The sequence below is a fragment of the Bacillus rossius genome, chromosome 16 (assembly GCF_032445375.1).
Source record: "Bacillus rossius redtenbacheri isolate Brsri chromosome 16, Brsri_v3, whole genome shotgun sequence".
NCBI classification, from domain to species: Eukaryota; Metazoa; Arthropoda; class Insecta; order Phasmatodea; family Bacillidae; genus Bacillus; species Bacillus rossius.
Genome location: NC_086343.1, coordinates 35,881,993 through 35,905,176, shown reverse-complemented (window position 1 = coordinate 35,905,176; position 23,184 = coordinate 35,881,993). Strand labels below are relative to the sequence as shown.

The window sequence follows — 23,184 nt, the reverse complement described above, 5'->3', positions numbered from 1 at the left end:
ATGTTGTGCACGTCCTCGCAAAGGTAGAGAAATTATTTTTAACATAGCAACGTTTCGTAAAATAATTTTTAATACAATTATAAAATGTAATCACTTTCTCTCACAATTTTTCTTTAATATTTAAGTTATCCAACTAAAGCTGTGATGAGATATGGAAAAAAATATTACAGTTCTTCGGTCAAACTACAGTTACTATGAAGTTCTTACGTTACTTTTTTACATTTGTGTAAAATTACTATAAAGTCAATGTTAAATATCTCCATTATTGCAATTAAATGACACTGAAGCTATTGAAAAACTACTTTAAGATAAAATGTATTACCTAGAACTAAAGCAAGTGACAACAGCGCCCCTGGCAGCTGACTTTGCTAGATGAAATATTGCGAGTGGAGAAAAAGTGATTAAAATAAGCTGTAAACACAACGTTTTTTCAGAGACCTATCTATAATATTTCATAGTACTTTCTGTGTTTGAGTATCAATGCATTATTTGTTTGATTTTTCGTGGCTAGCACACTAAATATTTTATTAATCTAAATTTATTATTTAGTATTATAAAGATAATTGAGTACGGTTTGGCGTATTAACTCTCCCTACTCTGTCAGCACTCGATGAATTCTCAGTTGCTTACCTGGATTATAAATAATCGATTATCATAATCTTTGTTATTTACAAGCATTATATCAATAATATAACTTAGGACAAGTAAAACCCGTGGTTTTAATAATCCCTATTAATCAATTAAGAAATATTAATATTTTCTTTTATCCAGCAGTTCTTTATTCAACGTGACTGCGTCTCTCTCAATGGACAGCAGCGACAGTCCTTCACACTTGTTTTGTATGTTATTTTCAATTTTTATTTGTATTTTTTCAATAGTAATTAACTCTTTTGGATATAGTTACAATGTCTGTTGGCAATTATTCAATAAATTAAAATTTAAAAAATATATTTTATTTAGCACACTCGTGCGTCTGTAGGAGGTAAACGACTTCCAAAGTTAAGAGACTTTGTTAAAAAATGTACTACTAGATCAATGTCTATACGGAAACGCTGGAACCATGCGCGGAAGGCAGAACTGGGTCCGTGCCATGGTTGGTGGGGAAGCCTTCTTTTCACAGCTTCCCTGGTCGGTGCGAGGTTTGCAGCCAGCGCCGCGCCGGGCGGAGTTGCGGCAGCAAGGCGCAGTGTGGCTCGGTCCAGAGACGCCTGCAGACAGCGCGGAGCCGACGCCTCACGGACGGTGCGACGTCCGTCGGCGTCGTTAAGGCTTCGTCGGTTCCCTCATTAGCGTCGCGGCGGGCAGGGCTGATATCGTGCGGGAAGGCGGCGCTCTCAAGGCTAAACACCCGCGTGACGACCGCGCAACGACACAACGCCTCGGGCGGGAGTGGGCCTGACCCCGCGGGGAAGGTGATTGTCTCCTGAGGTGTCGGAGCTGTAGCCGGCACTAGTATCCGAGACATGATCCAACAGGCTCACGGAATGGGTGCAAGAACGCGAATATATAGCCTCTCCGCACCAAGTGGCAATCCTCTGCCTCCACGTGGGCACCGCTGCTGGGGGAGAATCGTGGTGACCATGTTGGGATGGGTAGCCTCAACCTTTGGTCATAGCATCGCCTTAACTAAAGAGGACAATGTCGGGTGTAACCCTGCCTCAGTTGCATCCTCAATTGCATGTATGGGACCAGAAATGGTGAATTGGCTGAATCTGCGGGAAACAGCAGATGCGTTTGAAACCTTTCTGGGGGGGTTCGACTGCCGAGCCTCGGTGTCTCGGTCCCAAAGGCCTCTCATAGAGAATGGATCAGGCCTATGGCAATGGTAAGGACCGAGAATGGCACCGGAGTGTTCGGGGACACCTGAGCATAAAAAAAGAGCTGTAAACTGCTCGACTAGGTGTGATACGTTCCCCTAGTCCAGCGGTCGGGGTAGGTACCGAGGCAACCCAGAGGCCCTCCTGCGCACGCACGACTGGACTGTCATGTCTAGCCAGGGCTTCCTACGGTCGCCACCGGATGAGTCCAGGCACGTCCGGGCGTTAACCTGCTGTAAACCTGTTATACCACATTGAATTTTCGGCTAAATGTGCATCCTTTTCGGTTATTTGTGCTACTTTTTTTGTGTTTCTATTTTTAATGTGTTCTAAATGTGCTTCATTTTATGAGGAATGTGCTTCCTTTTTGTGTAAAATGTGCTTCCTTTTGATCGAATGTGCTAACTTTTCGTCAAATGAGCTCCTTTTTGTCGAATGTGCTTCTTTATTTTAGTGTGAATGTTCTTGAATGTTTTATTTTACTTGAGTATTAATATAGTTGGTTGTCGATTTGACTAACATATAATTCCATCAGCTGCAGGTATATAAGTGGGGACTGGACAATACGACTCTCAGTTTGTTACTGGCTACGATGGTGTCCGAAACATCTACTTTGATAGCCTGATACTATTATAGAGAACTTGATGGTATCTTTCACATCTTTGGTAACGAACTCGATGAAAGTTGTACCGTCGACATCGGGGATCCTGATGGCAGTGACGCCTATGGCGATGCAGTGGTGTCCGATGGCATCGTTGACGACAACCACGGAGACCTTGATGGAAGTTGAACATTCGACTGCGGAGATGTCGTCAGCGACCACGCATATCCTGATGGCATGTGTATCATATTCACCTACACCACTGGAATGCGTGGTTCTACCAGCAGAACAGACTTTGCTGGTTGCAGAGGAAAAGTCGATTGATGATGTTTTGCCAGCGAAGGAGAATTGAATGGCTCAAAAAGCATCAATGATGTCCACTGAAAGTGTATCGGCATTTTCCCAGCATCAGTGTCGTTACTGTGACAATATTTTCTCGGACGACGAAAATACAAGAAGTCAGAATGTGCTTATTATATTTCTCGCAAAATGTAGTGCTTTAAAAAGTGTTGCAAGCAATTTACAATACATTATAATTTGTGAAGACACTTCAATACATGCAAAGGCCCCGATGTGCAATAGAATGTAAAGATTTTGCTGCAACAGCGATGCACCGAAGCGCTTAAGAGAAAACCGTGGATTGGTATTAGGGCAGTTAATATCAGCACCCAGTTAGATCTTGAATTGTTCATCTTCTTCGACTAGACATCCATGCAGCTACTGTGATGTATCGTTTCCTTGTTTCCATGATGCACGAAAACATGAGAGGAGCAAATGTATGAAGAATCCTTCTCGTATGAAGTTTCGCTGTAATGGATATCATATGCTGTTTAATTGTATTGACAATTTGAGACGACAAAGGAAAAACTGTAAAGGTGAAGTCCGTGTGCCTACTGTGGAACTACCTGCAGAAATTTATACTCCCTTTACATAGGTTAGAGACTCGTATATGTACTAGCACACAATCAGAATGGCAGCAACCGATTGCGATGACACCTGAACATGAAACTTAACCCAAGACCGTACTCAGTGCATGAATTCCGCTTGACGAAATCTACATTTCATGGGATTTCGAACGACTACTATTATCTAATACATTTATTGAGTCAAAATACATCTGTACTTTTCTTGACGATATCAAGCAGATTAATACCAATCAGCTCTTGATGAAGTAATAAGGTACGGACCTTTAAAATATAACTTGTCGCTGACTGTGCTTATGGTGAACTGTGACCATTCGAGGAGCAAGAAAAGAAGTGCGCTATCAAAAATATATTTAACCTCATTTACAGTTCAGACGATGTAAAGCAAACTGTTAAACACTGTATTCAGAAACTATGTTCTGAAGAGGAAGACTATGTCATGAAAGGAACTGGTTAGTCTCTGTATTGAGTAAACAAGATGTAGGGCGCTTTGCCAATAAATAATTCTGCATTCTAGAGGGTAAAAATTAAACAAATATAATGGTAGGATTCACTGACAGACGAAAACAATATGGATTCCATGATGTCATACTGGCTGATGTAATATCTACCTGGGCATTAGTGGTGGCAGGTCAGTCTGCCGGTGGATTCTGTAGAGAATGGTTCCATTACCATTTTTAATCGAATGAACTAACTGGGTGCCTTCATTTAAATTTTTTTAACTAGTTAAGTATTTTTTCCTGATTTTATACTTTAAATAACATGGATTTTCAAGATGGCGGGCCAAATTCATAAAATGGGGGAATTATGTTTTTTATTAAATTGTATTATTTAACTTTTTATTTTAAATTTTTTGGCGATTTTTTAGTTTAAAAATGACGGAAAATTAAGATGGTAGGCAAAATATCATCCATGATGGCGGCCGTAACTAAAAATGCCACTTTCGGGTATTGGGGCGCACGATTAAAAGATGGCGAAATTCAAGACGGTGAACGAGGTCAAAGGTCAAGGCCAAGTTTATCCAATATGGCCACCGAGACATTATAATCCATGATGGCCACCATGTAGTCATAATCCAAAATGGCGACCAGCCCCAAGCACTACAACCAGTATCCTGTGGCAGTATGACCATTTATATTCTACAGACAGCTGCTTCTCGGTCCATCTGGAGTAAATGCTTTATGTGGGGTCGTGACTAATCTAAAGCCAAAAATAATCGTCCCTCCATAATGATTTGTTTTGTTTTTCTTCAATGTTTTTACCTTTAGATACTTTTCTCTCGGTCAAATTTAGTGTCATCAGAATAATAATAAAAAATAAATATTGCCAAGTAAACTTACTGGAATATAATTCCATAAATACTCTAATAGTCATAGCGTAGTTTATTTGAACTCTCACTAATTTGCTATTACATTTTATATAACCATGTTTATCCATGTATGACTTATCATGTAGAGCAGACGCATTAACTTGTAAATTTTTAATAGGTTTTAAGTAAAAAATATAATTAATAATTTAGTTGAATAAGGTGGAAGGGATTTTGAGTAAAAATTTTAACATTCCTACTTTTTTTAAAAAAATTCTTCATATTGGTTTGGTAATACTGAGAACAAAGTGAGATACCCATTTGCTATATATATTTTACCATGTTACTTCAATTAATCCATAAATTATTCATAAATTTTTTTTTTCCCAAGACTTGCATGAGGCCAGTCTGGTTGCTTGGCACAGAGCTTGTCTGGTCGAACAGTAGCCAAATGTATTTCGCTGGGGAGGTCGCAAGTTGTACCATAGCTGTGTGGTGCGTTGCTAAGTTGTTTCCTTCAGACGTCAAAGAAATGTCAGAGCATGTCTGCAGTAATAACACTATCCCTGTCCCAGTCCCTAGTGCGCTCGAGTGCAATAAACTGTGAAGATATTTGCAAGCACCTGACAGTCTTCAGCTTCTTCATTTTATATGTATGAAGCTAATTAAGGAAGCCTTGAACATTAAGATCATCATGAAATACTACTTTAAGCTATCCACGAGCAGTCCGCTGTGAAAAATGACTCCAGAGATTTCAACTACAGAGTTGTGTGCATAAAGATAAACAAAAGTTTTCATGCTGCATCAAAATATTATGCAATCTTATTACTTTATATAAAAAAATTGTTTTACAAGATATAACAAAACACACGAAGCTGGTTTGACAAACTTATTAAGTTGAGTCAATAAAAATTATTCAAACACAATATTTGGCTAAAATAAATTCTATGTTATTTTATATGTATTAGTTGGGTAAAACTTATTCTGCTCTATGTGTAGGGAAAACAAGATTATAGTGATTATAGTGATTTTAGTTTTTCCATTCCTCCTGTAGTTTTTATTAGAAAACCCCTTTTTTTTTATTTGGGTGACATCTCAACAGCGAGGTTGTGATATACGGCATGCACTCAAGACGCCAAGAATTTGAGGAAGGAATCTTCCACGGAATACAAGGAACCATTCCATCATTTTCCTGGTGAGGTTTTGGGAAACAATGGGTATATGAAATTATGGTGGCAAGACTGACGCTGTTTAAACAATTTGTAAAATATCATACACCGAGATTTGTAATTTTAAGATGATCAATGATGATGAATGATTATTGAGTTATTTTGAAAAATTAGTAGAGTTGTAATTTTACAAAAAAAATTTCTCGAAAACCAAATTGTGCTGCACGCTTTGTTAAAAATACAAGAATGTTAATCCTTTATTTAGGACAATAACTAACGTGTTAAACTTTGCATTTGTATGCATACACAAAATCACGCATAAAACTCGTGATAAATTAATTATTGTCTTATTTTTGTCAGTGCTCTGAACTTGTAGGTACAAACATAATTCATTTGATAAGTGGAAAATATTTGTCACAGTCAATTTTCAACTACCAAGGAACTATATACCTTAAAATTTACAGTAGTAACATTATTTTTAATCTACACAGGTTTCGAAAGTGGTGTTTCAATCGCCTGACATTTATTATGTGCACAACGACCAAGTTGTTATGACGCTAGACTTGCAATCACCAGTTCACTAAAATTCACTAACTCCCACAAAGTTTTGGAAGTGTTCACAAGAGCTAAAAGCTGCTAAATTAAAAAAATTGAAACTTGTACAAATAAACATGTTCCTTGTTAATGCAAATTCACTCAACAATGCAATACAATTAACTGACAGTATTGATGAATACGCACGTACATGCATATGTAAATTACATAGCACACAAAAAAATACACCAACAGCTATGTTGTTCTAACCAAAACGTAGCAATTATACTTTAATACTTTTTATACAATTTTTGTTTGAGCACAAGATTAAAAATACACCAAAATATTGTGTTTGTTAAATGACAACACTAACATAAGTGGAGACTCTGCTGTCACATGGAATTTGTGAAAAATAAGAAATTGATACCAATTTTTGACGTGACAACGTCTAATAAATAGATGAACGCTGGCTGCACGCACGAAGAAAGATGACTCATTGTCCCGTTACGCTGTTTCCCGTTACGCTCAATGTGCGCTTGCGCCGCATCTATCTCTCTTCCAATCGATTGTAACAACCATCGATTTGACTTTTTCGAGGCACATTAAACTTGAAACACTCCCATTCATTTCCTACTTTTCCTATCATCGTCCTATCCTTAACAGAATAACAGATTGGAAGAAGTTAAATAGCAAACATGTATAAAAGTTATAGTTAAAATAATCTCTTCGTTAAAGTAATAAACATGTGTGAATTAATGAGTGCAAATAAAAGTAAATTTATCAATTAAATTGTAGATTTTATTTCACTCCTTCTTTGTATCCATACAAAATAGAGATAATTCAATAAAAATGATTCAATTTTATTCACAAAAGTATGCAATCATTTCATCAATGTTTTTTTATGACGTTGTCACGTTAAACTATCGTCCGTAAACCGACTTTACAGACAACCAAATTTTTTTTAACGGAAGTTCAAACCCGGAAACTCAAAACGGTGGGTTCAGAGTCTTGCCATTGGTCCACCTCACTCCGTGTGCAGCAATTGGGAACCCCTTGCGGAAAAGTGTAATATCTCTCCACATCATCGTCAGTGTTGGGAAACGATAGATCTTCCTGGAAACCTGGCTTCCAAGAGAGAAAGTGCACAGAGAGGCAAGGTCATGTGACGGACACAGGCACAGGCACAGACAACGCACCCAATCTACGCAGTAGAACTATTTCTAAGTCCACCATTGAACGGCTCATTTGTCAATAGAACTTTGGAAAGAAACTAGACTAGCCGAATGGGCATCACTTTATATGCTCTATTTTCAATGCAGCCTGTGTTTTTTATTTTGTTATGATTTCATTTTAACATATTCTCTGAAAAAATACTTTCCTTTGTTAAACATTTTTTAAATAGGACATTTCTTAATCCGTGTACCGTTAGTAAAGGATCTCTCGTAGCTTTGTTTCCAGCTGATAAACTGATTATTTTTGAAGTTATTTTGGAAAATCGTAGCACAAGAAAATAAGATGGATTTTCTTAATGTGAATGTTGCAACGGGATGCAACAGCTGAAGGAGGACTCACAATTATCCACTGCGTCCGTCAGTCAGAAGTCCGTCCACCATCCATCCGTCCGTCAGCAAGCCGGGTGATTCACAATCATCCGCACCTCCTTGATACTACTAACTGACTAGAAGGCTTATAGTGGTGAAAAATTTATCTTGCATAGGATGAAGATAATTATAGTGTAGCACTAATACATCACTAAACTCAATTATTCACTCTGATTTTAATAATTATATATCAGATTTACATACCTAATTCTTTTCACCTCGATCGAATATTGTATCAAAGATAATACTTCAAAATGCGTTCAAATGTAAGTTTAAAACTTTTCATGGAAGCCGACAAACAAATAAACAAAATAAAACAAAAACTTTTGAATGTAGTAAAGATGTCCAGCAATTGGTACTATTTCAAAGTTTTGGAGATTATATAATCTGTCCGTTAGTCGCACGTGCATTTTTGGTCAGGATTTGACGGTCGGATGGATGGAATTTTTTTGGTCTCGTGATTGGCTGCGGGTCTCTATATTGACGGACGGGCAAGCAACAGACGGATGAGACGGCATTTGTACGTTTTTCAGAACTTCAGAACAAACTGTTCAAGACATCCGAGTGGAGTCAGTTTACTAAAAGCATTTACGTATGCACTAATGGCAGATGGACAGTTCTATTTCAGTATACCTAGTTTAAAACACATGTTTTCAGAATAATTTTCATACATAAAACGCCCAGTAAAGTTTCTTGAAAGCGACCAAGGGCCTTTCTTCGCCATCTGAAGTTACCGTTACCGCTCAAATATCACAGTTGCCTTGCACGACAAGAAGACTACGTGCCTGATCAGGTGCTAGAAGCACCAGCGAGCGTCGCATTCATCATTCTGCCTCAGCCCATCGCCTGCGTCCGTAATCCATCCACCAATCACGTGACCTGCAGCCGATAAGATGGCCAGAAAAATTTCATCCGTCCGTCAAAAGATTAATAATATCCGAAATTTTACGGACAGAAAGGTGAAAAAAAAACCTCAAAATGTCATCTAGGTGTTTGCGTATCAAATCTCGTTATATTAGAATGTTTTCAACTTCGTTCAATTGCTTGACTGCGTCCAAAATTATTTTTTTAACTTACGTTTGCACACATTTCCAAATTACTTAAAAAAAATTTGTTGTCTGTAAAGTCGGTTTACGGACGATAGTTTAACGTGACAACGTCATAACGAAACATTGATGAAATGATTGCATACTTTAATGAATAAAATTGAATCATTTTTATTTTAATAATAAAAGAATACATAACTTGAAATTGTACTAATATTCAGATTTATAAAATGCAAGAATAATTAACCTTTATTGCCGAAATTGTTGTTGTAATAAGCAATGAAAACCACATTTTTTCACTTCACTTTATAAACAGTCGACGAAACATTTCACGTGTAGATGACTTGTTATTAATTTTAAAAACTGGCCTTTAGCTATAAAGTTTAAATATAATTATGAACAAGTTGTCATATAAATAAACTATAATCAATTATATGAATCATTCATAATTGTTTAGCCAATTGTAACATTATTACTGCACTCGCCGACAGATGCTACTTTTTTTAATAATAAAAGAATAAATACTTGAAATTAAACTAGTAATCATATTTTTAAAATGCAAGAATAATTAACCTTTATTGCCGAAATTGTTGTTTTAATAAGCAATGAAAACTACATTAACTTTTACTTCACTTTATAAACAGTCCACGAAACAATTCACGTGTCGTTGATAGATAGCGCGATTCGTTCGGTTCGCGTCCGTCACCATAGATTGCGGCACCGTAGGGGAATAATATTTTTTGTCGTTTTTATTATACGATTTAATAAATAATACGCATCCCAAATACACCAAACTTATTTATAATGTGTTACAATATTTTTTAATACATTGTGCAAACGATCCCGGGTGTAATTTGAATTATTATGTGTAATGGTAAAACACCATTGTTGGTTAATAATGTATTTGAATATTCAACATTACTTTTAAATAACCGTACCGATTGTGCTGATAATCGGTGGACGATCGTTAAATTACATAATATTAATAATTCAAATGACGAAAACATGATTGAAAAGTCAAATCAATGGTTGTTCCAATCGAGTGGAAGAGAGATTCCGCCATTCCGCGCATGCGTACAATGAGCATAACAGGAGACATCCGTAGTGGGACAATGTGCGTTACGGGACACTTTTTCGTGCGTGCAGCCGGCGTTCATTGATTTATTAGACGTCCCGTCAATAAAAAACTGGTCTGTGTCACAGAAATCTATGAATCACGCATGGTAACTCTGGAAATGTGAAAATAAATACCAGAGTGGAAAAAAAATTTGATTTGAATGAGTTATAAATGTTAAGCTTTGGTGATTGTTTAACTAATGTAATGACTTGAGACAAAACTTTTTTTTTTCAAAAATTTAAGTTTTCTGAAGAGTTGTCAGCGCTGACACGGAGGAGCGGAGAGTCGACACCGACAAGTCCCTGCCCAAGGTCGCGAGGGTCCCCGAGTGGGAGGGTCGGTGGGGAGTCCGGAAGGGTTTAAGGAGCTTGTTGCGTGGAGGTGATGGGGGGGGGGGTTGCCCGCAGAGAAAGTTGTGGGTCTCCGAGCAAGGCCCGACAGGCGGCGGCAGGTATATAAGGGCCTCTGCGACCGCCGGCATCGCATCGCATCGCCCAGCCTGGCTCCTGCAGCGACCAACATGCCCCGAGCTCTGGTGAGAACAACCTTTTTCTTCAAGTGACACGTGTGTTGACTTGTCTTGACGTATACGTAGCCTCCTGTCACTGTGCTTGCAAACTATACTTCACGTGGTTGTCAGCGTGCGTGAACACGCATCGTGTTTAGCGAGTGACAGTCGCAACAGATTCAACTGGTGCCTGTTCTACTTACTAACTTTTAAGAACTTTTGAGACAAGTTGCATGAAACATAATTTACTAACTTTTTTCATGGCTCGGAACCACTTGCACGGTTGTGTTTGAATTGTGTATATATTTTTTTTCTTTTTATGCCAGTACAAACTTATCAAGCCGCGAACTACAAACTTAAACAACAAATTATATTATATTTGAAGATGCTACAGAACGTAACCGCGGTTCTAATCCAAGAAGGTCACTAGTTGTTTAACCAACTCTGCCGTGGATGTAGGAATTAGGTTGTATGCATTTTCAACTGGTCTACGTATTGTATGCCTGTTACGCAATCAGTCAGACAAAAATCTATATAGGGGGGAAAAAAATATTAACTTTTAATACCAGATAGCTGACATGTTGGAACAAAGTTTTGTATACAAAATACCTAAAATGCTGAAATGGTAAAACCGGTGAAGGAATTTCCGCCCACCCCTCATGTACCACAAAAAAAAAACACACGGAGATAATACTGCACATTGCGAATCAATATGAGCATTAATACTCCAAAAGCTAATGTCAGGAACATTTTATCAGTTATATCGTCACAAAAGGCAATAGGTGACAATCAGAGCTAGTGACTTTTCAAAATTGTAGTCAGAATGCGAATTCATCATAATCTTATCCATTGTAATGAGTTTACTGCTAGATAGAAAAAAGGCCACCATTTAAATGTTACCATTTGGATGTTAGTTGTTAAAAAACTTTTACCTACGTTTGAGGACGTGCAATCCTATATGGTAAACCTAACATGTTGAATCGTCCAAATATATATTTTGATTCGACGGATTCAATTGCAATGATTGGCCAATCAAGAAATTGTTAAATTTACTTTGATTTTCGTGAGAGGCAAACGAGAATAATTTGTAATATTATAATTTTATATAATGCTTTTTTAGTCATGGGATTTACCTTTATTGGCCACCTTAAGAAATATAACGATCGTTTAAGATTTTGAAATAAATTAAAATTTTATGTTTTCATTTTATTTAAAATACATGATTTAGTCGGTATATTCACAACACAATAACACTGAGCCACGGCCACGAAATTATGTACTGGTGAAACCACTAGAACTACATTTATGTTAGCTTAATATTTAAACAATTTTTTTTTGTGATATTGGCTTCCCTAAATTATTGTAAATTTTATAAAAAGGGTCTTTATGTTGCTGAAGTATAACAAATTCTAAAATTATGCACTTTCACGTTGAAGAAAACCACATGTCATTATTGAATCGTCCATTGAGTAATCAGATTGTCTATAATTTCACGATTTTTTCATCCGTTTAGTTGTAATTCTTTTTTTTCTCGTCTCTATGTTGATATTTAGCGTAACTGACTTCCGGAAATGGGCATACATTCTATTTATATTTGTTCAAAAGGATGCTGGTTCATTCGTTTTGTAGAACTCTCCGATTTGTGATACCTTCTCCACTAGGAACGTCATAAAATTTAAATGCTGCAATTTTATAATAAAATATTTTGTTATAAATTTGTCTAAATCAGATGTATTCAGAACAAAAATAAATAAATTACCCAGTGTTTGTGGTTTAAAAGTAATTCAATAAGATGTGCATAACAAATTATATTAAATCATTTATTTCTCATCCATGGACTTTGGTACAATTTTTCGTTCAGAAAAAAAAATTCCTTCAATTAAAAATATAAAAAGATTTTTTTATGATTTAAATTAATTTTGGGTTTAGTTCTTTTTAATTCCATGACATAACATGCATTTTGGTGCTCTATGGTGTATTAATTTTTAGTTTGGTGTTAAGAGGTGGTTTGACAAACTTTTCTGTGTTCTGTCGGTTTTATCACAATTTCATTAGTCATGTCATGTCATTAGTGAAAGTTTTGCTAAGTGGTTGTTGGTCACTTAGACAACAAATTATATATATGGATTCAGTATTTTGTAAAATAACTTGAAATGAACCGATTTGGTAATAATAAAATCGTATTTTATGTTTAAAGAATGTTATATTCACACAGGCAAATATATATATATATATATATATATATATATATATATATATATCTGAAAGACCAGCGCCAAAAAAAAATTAAAACTTAGAACAAACTTCGTTGAATGTTAACAAATACTTAAGCTAAATATTTTTAAATTATCATTACTGAAATTAAATATGATTATTTGTTTGTAAATCCACCTGATCTGTGGGACCCCAGGTGAACTTTTAACTGTGCGGTAAATGTTATCCGAGATCTTCTGGGCCGAGACAAAACCAGTTTGTCCACGTGTATAACGGGGAGAGGAGAACATGTAAAATAAATCAAACGACGACTTCCTGAGAAACATAACACGTAACAATAAAAGCTGTCTTTGTAATAATTTATTTTAAGGCTATGTAACTCGTGAAGTTTAATAAAAATTTAACAGCTCAGGAGTATTCTGTTAATTTTAATGAAATGTAACTTTACTTATTCTTAAAAAAGGAAAATTTATCAGTGGCCTTTTTTTTTTAATTTTTGAATTGGTGATTCAAACATAGCATCATAGATTCATAGCCATAGATACAAACCCATAGATTCATATTTCTTAATGTCTGCAGAAAGTGTTTTCTACTGATTCATTTTTGAATCCACCATCACATAGGATACATTAACTCCGAACTAAAAATCATGTTATATGACGTACGGTAGTTTATTACAAAAATCGCAATGAAACATGGTTAATTACAAGATGCCTCTTGCTCGTCAACTAGCCCAAAAGAATTAAAGTGTAAATAAAAATGTTCATTATTCTTCAATTGATTTATGAAGTTGGTTGAATGACGAGTCACGCATTTCAAAACTTTTAATCCAAGAAAGCACTCCCAAATGATGTTCTTCTGCATTATCATTTCCTAGACTCAACTCTGCAATACGCCGTTAAGATTTACACGTGATGTGAGGCGGCGAGACATTCCCGCGGACTTGAGTTAGCAACACTGCCCCACTATCGTGGTTTCGGTTTTCAATTATTTTTTTGACTCGCTCCACACCAAATGCTATAGCTGTTCCTTGCTACAAGCTTTAATCGATTCCTTCCGCGATATCACTCTGAACACGTCGCTGCCGATGAGAATAAAAAAACGTAACGCCCGAACTTAGTTAAAATAAAAAAGGGGGTTGTCTTTAAAGTCGGTTTACGGACGATAATATTACGTGATAACATCATAAGAAAAATTTGATGAAAAATTGCATACAAACCACATTACCTTTTCACTTAACTTTATAAACGGTTGACAAAACCGTTCACGTGTAGGTTGTGTGCTGCCGCTGTCTCTCTTCCACTCGGACGCATCGGCCGATGGAGTGGAAGAGAGATAGATGCGTCACAAGCCGATCGTGCATCTCTATGGCTTGTTCCGCGCTCTCGCTTGCACGCTCGGCTCAGGCGAAACGTGACAATGAGTCATGCTTTTTCGTGCGTGCAGCCAGCGTTCATCGATTTATAAGACGTTATCACGTCAAAAAAGACCAAAGTACATGGTTTCCGTCATTTGTAGGTTTGGCGTCAAGTGACGTCATCTACGTGTTTTTATTGTTTTAAAATAAGCTGGGTATTCTAGAAGTAAGAAATGAGGCAAAGATCAGGAAACACTAAGATAAATACGGGAAAGAACCCAGTGTGTTGGGCATAAACCCTGCACTGAAAAAAAAAGTTTCTGTAATTTTACAAAAGATTATTTTGGAGACCAGTTGCTAGGAAATAGTTTCAAACACAACACAAAAGATATTTTAACTTTGTACAACAAATGGCTATGGAAATTTTTGGATACATCAAATACGTTTTCTTACGAAAATTGGCACATAATAGTTCATTTTAATTTTTTTTACCGAAACATTATTTTTAAACCAAGCCTAAAATAATTTAATAATAAATAATTTGACTTTTATTATTATGCTTATTGATGTGCGCATTTGATAATGCTATCAAGGGAACGGTTTACAAATAACTTGAACTATTGGAGGTGGAGGTACTGGGACAACACAAAGAATTAATGCCTGGTTAAGAATCCGAACTTATAGAATTACTGCGAACACTATTTTGCAGTGATACGTTTATTTTTCGTGCAAACGTACAAGTGTGGCAAATATATCTGTAATTTTGATGTTTTCACGTGAACATTTCCGTTCCGACTGAGCTTCGGAGTCAAGGACAGAAGTCTGTGTGCTGTGTGGAACAGGTTATGGCTAGAGACCGGAAAAATTCGCAATTTCAATTACCTATAGGATGGACTCCATGATCCTCTATGCACTCGGGCGAATTGCATCTGCTCATTGGTTACTGACTCGCAGCACCTGTTAACTGGGATGCTCGTGATTCGCTACTTCTTTTGTTTACATTTTTTCATTGGCCCAAAGTCATTCAGATATACTGTGGCCTAATCACCGAAGCAGCAAAAATGCAAACTTTTTGGATTCTAGCCTATCGTGAAATGAATGCGCGTGTCGCTCACAAGAGTGACTGAGTGACAGACCAAACGGTGACTGAGTGACTGGAATCAGGCTGGGCGCGTCGTCAACCAGACGGTCACTAGAGGCGAGTGGGGAAGCGATGTGGACTCGGCAGTGAAGATATTAATTGCTTTTTGGAAACAGGCGGTGCCCTGAGAGAATCCACTGGCTCACCGCCACGTGGGCCACTGTTCCCAATTGATAAAATTTCCCAGATTAACTCAAAACGGGAAAGTAAATATGTGAAGAGCTCCAACACGCTAGTATCTTTCGTAGTGAATAATGAAAATAAATACGTCCATACACTGACTGTTAGATCGCTGTGAACAGTATCAAACGACATCCACTACAAATATTCCTTCAACAATTTTGAATAAATATTAACGTTAATAATTTACCAGTAAATATAGGTGCACAAAGAATTAAAATTAGGAAATTCTGATAGTATTTAATTTTTTAACTTTTAAAAATAGTTAATACTACATATTGCGTATGTTTCTACGAAAGTATGAACCTATTTTGGAATAGACATGTAATTATTTTTAATTATTCTACAATGCTAGTATAATTATGCAGATAAAATGAGATTAAAGTAACTAAGACGAAAATATAAATTCTTTTCATTCAAGCAAGTATGAAATTAATACCATATGGATTGCTTTTAAAAACCTAGCTGCAAAAACGGTAAGTTCTTATCATAGTTAAGCAAATTGGAAACTTCTGATATCACTCGCTATTATGGATGTCTCAAGGACAGAAATTTACTAACCAAACACGGTGGTTCTTGTTATTTAAAGTAATTTTATGCGTACAAAGCTGCACCGTAAGTATCCTTTTATTTGACTTACTTAAGAAAATAGATCAACTTGCGGTAAAATACTTCAGCCAAGAACTGTACTTAACTCAAGCTAACACTTCACTACTAAAGAAAAGTGATTAAAAGACAGTAAAATGTGTGTGTAGCCCAAGCAAAGATTTTCGTAACTTAAGAAACAAATTATTTGTGCAATTGACTGTGTCAATTTCTTTCTAAAAAATAATCGAAACTGAAACGAATTGTACGAAAAATTGACGAAGTTGCTTATATTTTATGTTAAAAAAAATATGGGAGGAACGTGATCCTTCATTTGGGACGTGAATACTCGTCTTCAAACAAATAACAGGCCTGGAATCACCGTGTATCTTTGGTTCGTAGGTGGTTTTCAAACGCACACAGTCGTTAAGGTCGAACATTTAACCTGGGATCAGAGGGGGCGCGGGTGTTGTGCGAACCTGCTCACCTTTAATGGTTGCCTTCCCCGCGTGATGAAGAGGGGGCGTGTTCCCGCCGGCCTTGCGCAAGGAACCACCGGACCCGGCCATCGGCCAACTGGACTGGCGCGCGCCACCGGCAGTGGCGCAACCTCGGCGCTACCTCGGCGCAACCTCGGCGCAGCGAGGGTGCTCGACCTTTCCCGCGACCCGCCTGCCACCTGGTGGCCGTCACCCGTAACGAGCGCGTGGGCGCACCCACGCAGCGATTCCATCCTCTTTTCCACCTTTCTGGGGCCGTCGTCAATGCTTTCGGTTTCTCAACCCCAGTCGCCTTTTCCCGGAATCTGCGGGGCTCTGCGCCATTTATGAAGCTTTACCAGGTAGTACGGAATAACCGTAAGTAGAGGAAGGTATTTTCCGCGAATAAAGCTGAACGCCTATTAAACTGCAACAAGGTATACTCGCACCAGCGGTTTCCTCCTTGTGATTGGTGGCCGTCCGCCACAGTAGTTGCCTTGTTTGGCTGAGCCACTCAGGACGCATTTGCTTCCGCAACGAATTACTGTGATTGGTATTTTAACAATCGTCATGCACCTGAAAGAAACTCACCCAATCACGAAACACAGACAATGATACAGTGTTTTAACATTCAGCTGGTCTCGGGATCTTTTCGCGGAATATGCATGGCCCTAACCATCAGCTAGAAAGAGGTTTCATGGCTGCTCCCCTGGAAAATCCTTAAATATTAACCATTGAAAAAAGAATTTATGCCAACTTGGAGCTTACTTTCCACAAAATGGTTTGCTAATTATTTGTTTAAATAAATACTGGTATTCCTTAATAGCATTCTCTGTTTGGTTTCAGAAACACTAACGATCAAAAAATGGTCTCAATCACGTTAATATCGTGTACACTCAATTCAAATGGAAAGGGGGTTTTTGACCGGCACTTTAGATTACGTGCCAATTAAATTAAATTAATTTTCCTTTTTTTTCCTACTTGGGTGTGCATGTGATTGAGAGCAAACTAGACGCGCGAGGAAAGTAGAAATGAAAAGTGCCTGCAGTCAGACCAGTCACTCCAGAGTACCCGCTTACTGCACGCAGCCACGCAGCCACGCAGGGAAGCCTTCATTTCACAGACGAGAGAGCCAAACCCGAAGTTCCCCGAAGTTCATGCTCGCTTTTTTTTCCGTACCACAACAGGTGTATTTATTTGGGGGGGGGGGGGGGGAATATTTTGCGGGCATTCATTCTCCAAATGCGCGGGTTTAATTTACAACATGTCATTCTTAAAATTAGCAAGAAGTAATTATAAATATTTTGAAACATTGTGGATGGTTGGTTATATTAGGTTAGTATAGCTACATTAAAAATGCTGTAAAAACATTTTATGTTTGCTTAGCAAAAAACTTTATAATATGTAGCTATCCAGCGCTAGGAAACCGTTTACATGATTTCACAGTATCTTTAATGTAGATATCCTAACCAAATGAATCGTCCACAATGTTTTAAAGCGTTTATAATGTAGCTAACATAACCTAATTTACCATTAGATATCATGAGTTGTATATTTATTTACAATGAACAAAAAAAAAACCGAAGATGCACGATCGGGAGTTTGGCTCTCTCGTCTGTTGAAAGAAGGCTTGCTAACGTGAGTATTCGGGTATGTCCAGAAGGACGAGTGAATCGTAGGCTTCCCGGAAAGAACAGCTACCGGGACGCTACGACCAGAGGTCGCTAGCGCACAGCGGCCGGTTGTTTACAGTCGAGGGACTGTGATCTTCTCCTCAACAATCGTGCATTCTTACAAACTGTTTTATTTCCCGTTCGTTAATATAACGACTTTGGCTATGGAAACACTATCTCGACACTAGAAATCGTTAAGTTATCGTGAATTTCATTGAAAGAGAGTTATGTTTTATTTTAATGTTAGTTTTAATCCCCAGAGAAAACAATTACGTAAACCAATATGGCATTGCTCCATTAAACTCTTTAATATTTTACTTGTCAGGTGAATCTTCACCCGGATCATTAAATTAGGAAACCCCGGAAGTTTATAAAAATAAAAATAAAAAGTTTCTTTCCTCCTAAGAACATATGCACTTATTTGGGTACACCACCTGGGAATATATAGAATGGTTGAGTGTTGGAAAACAATTAGTTTTAAGGAAAAGTACTTTTGGTTCGTATAAATAACCAGTTTTAAATGAAAAAATACATAGATTAGTTCTTGATAATACACGGGTATCTCTACATTGAAGTAATTTTTTGGCCTTTCGTAAATATTATTTCGAAACCATTCACCTTACCCAGTACTGACATTTTCGTAATGATGTGTCTTAAAAACTAACTGGAACAATGCGTTTATATTCAATTATATATATTTTTTAGACTTTCTAGCAATATGTTTCGCGTCTGTGATAACGGTAGGTCATGTCTTTTTTTCACGTTGCAGATGTTCCTCGTTGTGGTGGCGGCCCTTATGGGCCTGGCCAGTGCCGGGTACCTCAGTGGCGGCTACGGCGGCTACGGCGGCTACGGTGGATATGGTGGCTACGGCGGAAACGGTGGATACGGTGGCCATGGTGGATACGGCGGCTACGGCGGCTATGGCAGGGGCTGGGGTGGCTACAGCGGCTACCGCGGCGGCTACGGCGGCTACGGAGGCGGCTACGGCGGCTACGGAGGAGGCTACGGCCGGGGCTACGGCGGCTACAGCGGGTACCGCAGCGGCTACGGCGGCCACGGGTACTGGGGCTGAGCGCTGCTGAGTACCCTCGCCTCTCCAGACGCCCGGTGTAAGCGACCCGGACGCCTCTTCTTCCCGTACTGCAACGCCAACAGAAAAGACTATCTCTTCTCCGCACCGCAGCTTGTGATACCTTCAGAGAAAACTGTGTACCATTTATATGTTCCGTGAACTGAAGTAATAAAGTTTTCATACCTGCTCACATGCTTCGAACTTATTTTCCTGTTTCAATCCTATCTAATCTTCTTGACTCTTTATAAAGAAGTAGTTTGTATTACTTATTAAAGGCGTAAGTTACATTTAATACATGTAAGGTAATGAGTAGAGACCTGCAAAATTCGCGGATTCATTCGGTGATAGGCTAGAATTAAAACACATATACCTCTTAGATAATTTTGCTATTGGCTTACTGTTCATCTGGACGAATCTCAACCAGTTATAAATCCTCAACCAAAGAAGGATCGAATCACATACAAACCCGCTGAGACTACTTACAAGTCGGCAGCCAATGAACTTGCTTTATTTGCCCGAGTGTACACGGGTGTGTGCAGTCTGTCCTGAAGGCCATCAAAACTGCGAATTTTGCAGATCTCTAGTATTGAGTTATGTGTTATCAATTTATTAGTAAAAAAATTGACATTTTAAAATCAATAACATATAACAAAAAAAAATCCTTTTCGTGATATCCTACAGGCACAGGTAGATTTAGAAGTAACTTAATACTATTTCTTTTGAAAAAAATATTTTGAGACTTATATAAACACCTGGAACATTTCAAGAACTTAGTATACCTACATTAAATCATATGTGTTCTCCGATATTCCAAAATGAGCGGTAAAAATTTTTCATATTACATTAAGCGAAAATATTTTGAATGTTTTTAATTCATTGCATTCAGAATTGAAAAACTTTGAACAAATTTCATATTATGACTACTAAGGTAGTTATTCAAAAGTTTTAACCTTCAAACAATATTTTTCATACCTTTGACTAATACGTGATAGCATGGGCGTAGATCCCGGGGGGGCCAGGGGGGCCCGCCCCCCCCCCCCTGGAATTAATGGGCCCCTCCTTGGGGGGCCCACTTCGTGATTTTAAAGTTAATGGTGTACACAGCATATATATCAGATTATTATTTACAACGACGACAGACACTTTGACATGCTTTATATTCCTACCTTTGAGTTCCGTAGTTATTTTCCCCTACCCCTTCTGCGAAAGCCATGGTATGGAGTTTTCCAGTGAGAACTTTGAAACCCTTAATTCCTAGAAACCGTTCATTCCAAAGGACGAAGCTAGGGTAGGGTTCCGTTAGCATTTCCTCCCCATTGTTACCCACACTTCCTTGTCCTCTGAAACGACAGTATTATAGGTTTCAGGTAGTCTGTTTTTAAAGTGGTTTTGCTCTTTTGCTCTCGTGTGCGCCAGTCTTCTGCTTTCTTGGCAAACATCAACATGGATAATTTCGTGACGCGGAAGAAACGGAAAACAGAATCTGATTCTCACCTGGTAAGCTTGATTGTTTTATAAGTAGTGACTATTATTTAGGTAATATATTTTATTTAAGTGATTATGTAACGTTATTTTTTCCAGTAAATAAACAAATTAATACTTTAACAGTAATTATAGCAGAATTTAGTTTATTTACGAACTGAAACTTATATACCATTACTGGAATTTTTTTTTAGCTCATCTCCATTCTGTAAGGCTGTACGTTACATGTGAATATACAGGGAATAATTTTTTTTCCTCGTCAATATGGAATTTAAAATCACTCCCCTTTTATTATCAAACGATAATTTTCACAATTCATGGCCGATAATCACTTTATAACATTTGTTATTTGATAACTGCAACACTGCACGAGTAAACAAAAGTAAGATTGAGAAAGAAGTATTTAAACGTTACACATCCGTATTTAAGTTAATAAGGAAGCAAACGCGTCTCTTTAATAACTAATCAAGCGGTATATTTTAACTAAATAATATTCACTGCCAAAATACTGATTATACTAAAAATAAGCCGAGAAATGTATGTGGTTCAATTAGCTGTAGGATAAATTTCATAGTTCTATCTACGATATTTTTCATTTGTGTCATTAAGTTTTTTTTCTTTTTTACCTGGTTGATGCCTTTACTAAATAAAAGAGTCTTTAAATGTTTTAATATGATTCGATCGTTCATTTACTGTTGATCCGTTTATTAGCTTTGGAGCTTTGGGTTTTTACGGCGCATCAAAAACTGTGAACAAAGAATTTCACGAACAGCATTTGAATCGCAGTAATTATGTGATGTGGCATAAAAAACCTGACAAAGTGCGAGTCGAACTCGCGCACGAAGGGTTCCGTACCATTATCTATAAAAACGGCAAAAAAAATCATGTCTGTTGTATGGGATTGGGAGCCCCTCTTAAATATTTATTTTATTCTGTTTTAGAATTTCTTGTTATAGCGGCAACAGAAATACATCATTTGTGAAATTTTATTCTGTTTTACGTTTGTTGTATGGGATCCCCCTTAAAAATTTGTTTTATTTTAATTTAATCATTTATTTTAAAGTGAATATATAACTAAATATTCTGTGAATATTTCAAGCGTCTACCCGTTGCCGTTTTCAATATCAAGCAAAAACGAAAAAAAAAATCACGTTGGTTGCATGGGAGCCTCCTTAAATATTTATTTTACTATGTTTTTAGTATTTGTGTCTAACTATCACGGTTCATGAGATACAGCCTGGTGGCAGACGGGCAGACAGACGGACGGACAGCGTTATATTCACGTATATTATTTTAATAGATTTTTTCATGGATATTTTATGTATTTAGGTTAGCAAATTATACAAACATGTTTGAGAGATCATTTCTTATAGTCATTAATTAATAATTACTAAAACATATGTTGCTCTGCTTTATTGTTAATATCACTTACGTAAAAATAAAGTGTATAACATACGAGCTTATCATCCAGAGAAGACTTGTTTCGGTTGACCTCTAGCGCAAAATTCTTAAACCACAGAATTCACGGCCCCCCCCTGGAAATCCTACAGATTTGCGCCCATGCGTGATAGTATAAAAATTTTCTTTGGGCCAATATTTAAGATAATATTAAGATGGTTTAAAATAAATTTGAACGAATTTGATAATAACGAATTTTTTAATTTGTTATATTTTAGGTATCAGTTTGGACGTTATTTGTGAAAAATTATGGCAGTTATATTATCCATTATGTATAGCCTATATTAACTTTTGAGTTGATATATATGGGGGTTATGGACTCCAAACGAAAAACCATATAGAAATTTTTCGGAAGTCGCACCGTGGTAACGGCTACAGTATTTCCTTGAAATATACCTAATCATTGCTAGAAACTGACGTTTTAATGATAGAATCAATTTCTATTACACAAAATGAAACTATACATGGGTTTTTTTTTTTAAATTTCTTAAAGCCACCAGAAATGCAAATTGCGAAGGTAAAACTAAATAGTTCTCGTTTTGCATATAAACTGCGTCATTTCTGGCACTGTTGAAAGCTGTTTTTTCTTTGCTAGCCTTCTGTGTAGAAGTGGCAGAAATGTGATCGTCCATTTAACACGCCTGCAGTTTTTTTTTCACGTTTTTGTTTGAATGATAATGAATAGTTTCAGTCAGGTGGAACATTTTTTAATTTTAACTATGGGAGAGTGATTTTACAAGTAAAAGTCAAAGGAACTGGATTGATGGAAAACAATTAAGTATGTCATACACGGGTGATGTAAGATACGTTTATCACCTTTTTACATGTACTGCTAAAATCTACTCCACACCTTTAAACGATAATGACGTTTTAGTGAGAACGAGCTCTTATTGTTAACATATTATTTGCACATTGTTT

General features: G+C 37.2%; 1 protein-coding gene across 1 annotated transcript; it reads left to right on the top strand.

The window, feature by feature from the left end:
- The first annotated feature begins 1,060 nt into the window (after window positions 1-1,060).
- On the top strand, window positions 1,061-21,950 carry LOC134540360 (ctenidin-3-like). Its single transcript, XM_063383041.1, has 3 exons — window positions 1,061-1,253; window positions 10,522-10,649; window positions 19,021-21,950. The coding sequence occupies exons 1-3, from the start codon at window positions 1,061-1,063 to the stop codon at window positions 19,324-19,326; spliced, it is 627 nt and encodes a 208-aa protein (XP_063239111.1). The 3' UTR covers window positions 19,327-21,950.
- The last annotated feature ends 1,234 nt before the right edge of the window (window positions 21,951-23,184 follow it).